Source organism: Limulus polyphemus, unplaced genomic scaffold, assembly GCF_000517525.1.
Source record: "Limulus polyphemus unplaced genomic scaffold, Limulus_polyphemus-2.1.2 Scaffold2803, whole genome shotgun sequence".
Lineage (NCBI taxonomy): Eukaryota > Metazoa > Arthropoda > Merostomata > Xiphosura > Limulidae > Limulus > Limulus polyphemus.
Genome location: NW_013668413.1, coordinates 108,287 through 110,192, shown reverse-complemented (window position 1 = coordinate 110,192; position 1,906 = coordinate 108,287). Strand labels below are relative to the sequence as shown.

Sequence of the window (1,906 nt, the reverse complement as noted above, 5' to 3'; positions counted from 1 at the left end):
CTCTCTCTCTCTCTCTATCCAAAAAGTTAGTATAAAGAAATCAGTTAATGATATGCATAACACTTATTGTGATATGTATTTTATAACATTAGGCTCTTCAGAAAGAAAACTATGTCAGAAATCCCCATCAAGCAGCTATTGAGCTGCTCCAAAACAACCTCTGTTTTAACTCCTACAATGGCAGCTCCTCACCGATATCTGTAGACTCCAACACCTTTTCTGACAGTGGGGCTCTTTCTAGAGCTGTTATTTTAGGTAAGAAATAGAAATGCTTATGATTTGCAGTTTATAATTATTAAAAATTTGATACCTTACATAGTATTTCTTTTTAAGATAATTACTTTATTAAAGATTAATATTTAGAAATTTTGTAAAAAAAATTTTAAATGTACTACACATGATGAATAATACATATTCATTTTTTTAAGATTTGTAAGTAAAAAGTGCAAGATTTCTATACAGCCAACAAGATCACCACAAAAATAGGTATTATTGAGATACAAGTTTATTTTAATGAGAATAATTCTACAACACAAAGAATTGTTAACTAGACATTTTGCAAAGTAAAAATATTTCAAACCTTGTTTGTTCATTTGTTTTAAGAATTTGAATACTTTTGAACTATTTTGAATGTATTAACAGAAAAGCAAATTCAGTTTTTAGTCATTGTATTACTATAGTTTGCTTTAGTAAGATCAGGCCACAATTCTTCTTTAAGATTTCAAGTAGAAAGAAAATGAATGTATTGTACATATGTATGTATATGAATGAGCAGTGATACTACAGACAAAAAATATATTCCAATTTAATGACAAAATATTAATTATAGACTAATATTTTTTTATTTTATGTGTAAATATGAGTCTTACATTGAAATTGGGACTGTTCTATTACCTTGTTTTTATTTCCTTCTATCAACATATATTTATTGTGTTTCTTGCAATTTTTAGTGCTCATTTTGGAGCTTTCAATTATTGCAGGCATTCCACGATTCCATGACCTACAAGAAGCAGTATCAAACTCTGTACGCATTTGTCAAGCTACTCATGCAGATCTACGGTGTATAGCAGCATCTGTTGCAGTGTCTGTATGTGTGTCATTGATGCTACAGGTAATATTTCCATGTGGTAACTGTATTAGATATTTTACCTGTAATATTTTATGTACTTGAGGCATTTTCATTTTTATGTCCTACACAATCACCTAATATAAGTCTAATTATTAATTAGTTCCTTTTTTTTTTATCACTAGATGCTAATGACTAACTAGTCTATGTCCTATGTTTCATGTGCTAATCTGCTGCTATCTTGTTGGAAGTCCTGAGTAGGACTGTGTTTGTGGTCTTAGGAGCTGGAATTCAATCCTGGGTCTTTTTACTAGTTGTACTATTCACTCCTTTCAGGTATCCCCAGTTAGGACTTGCATCAACTGATTATTTGAATGTTTTAAATATGGTTGATCATGACCTACTGGTTAGCATGCTCAGCTATGCATTCAAGGGCTCATGTTTTATGGCCCATTGCTGCAAAAATGTACTCCACACTTTTGGGCAATAGGTGCATTATAAGAGATGGTTGAATACCACTATCTGATCAAAGAAGAGCTGTTGACATGCTTCCTTTCCTCTAATGTATCATTTAAAACATTAGAGATGAATATGTGAAGATAGCCCTTTATGTAACAAAACAAAAAATTAGCAAGGTGAGTATTTAGATGCTATTGACTTCTGTGCTAGGTTGACTAAGTGTGTTATCAGTTAGGTGAATGTAGAGTGCTTCTTTTATCTTTATTTTTTTTCATGCTTGTTTGATATTCCACTATTGTTGTATTATTTCATTTTATTGTGTGACATTCTCTAACATGATGGGATATTGCAGATAGAGTGGTGTTACAGAATTTTATTTTT

The 1,906-nt window shown here is 31.0% G+C and overlaps 1 protein-coding gene across 3 annotated transcripts in view; it reads left to right on the top strand.

Annotated features, from left to right (window-relative positions):
* Window positions 1-1,906, top strand: part of LOC106467938 — a 34,128-nt gene that overhangs the window by 19,019 nt on the left and 13,203 nt on the right. For all 3 annotated transcript variants that reach the window (XM_022396168.1, XM_022396166.1, XM_022396167.1), the window contains exons 6-7: window positions 93-255; window positions 981-1,111. In XM_022396168.1, coding sequence (XP_022251876.1) covers window positions 93-255; window positions 981-1,111 — 294 coding nt within the window. The remainder of the gene's footprint in view (window positions 1-92; window positions 256-980; window positions 1,112-1,906) is intronic.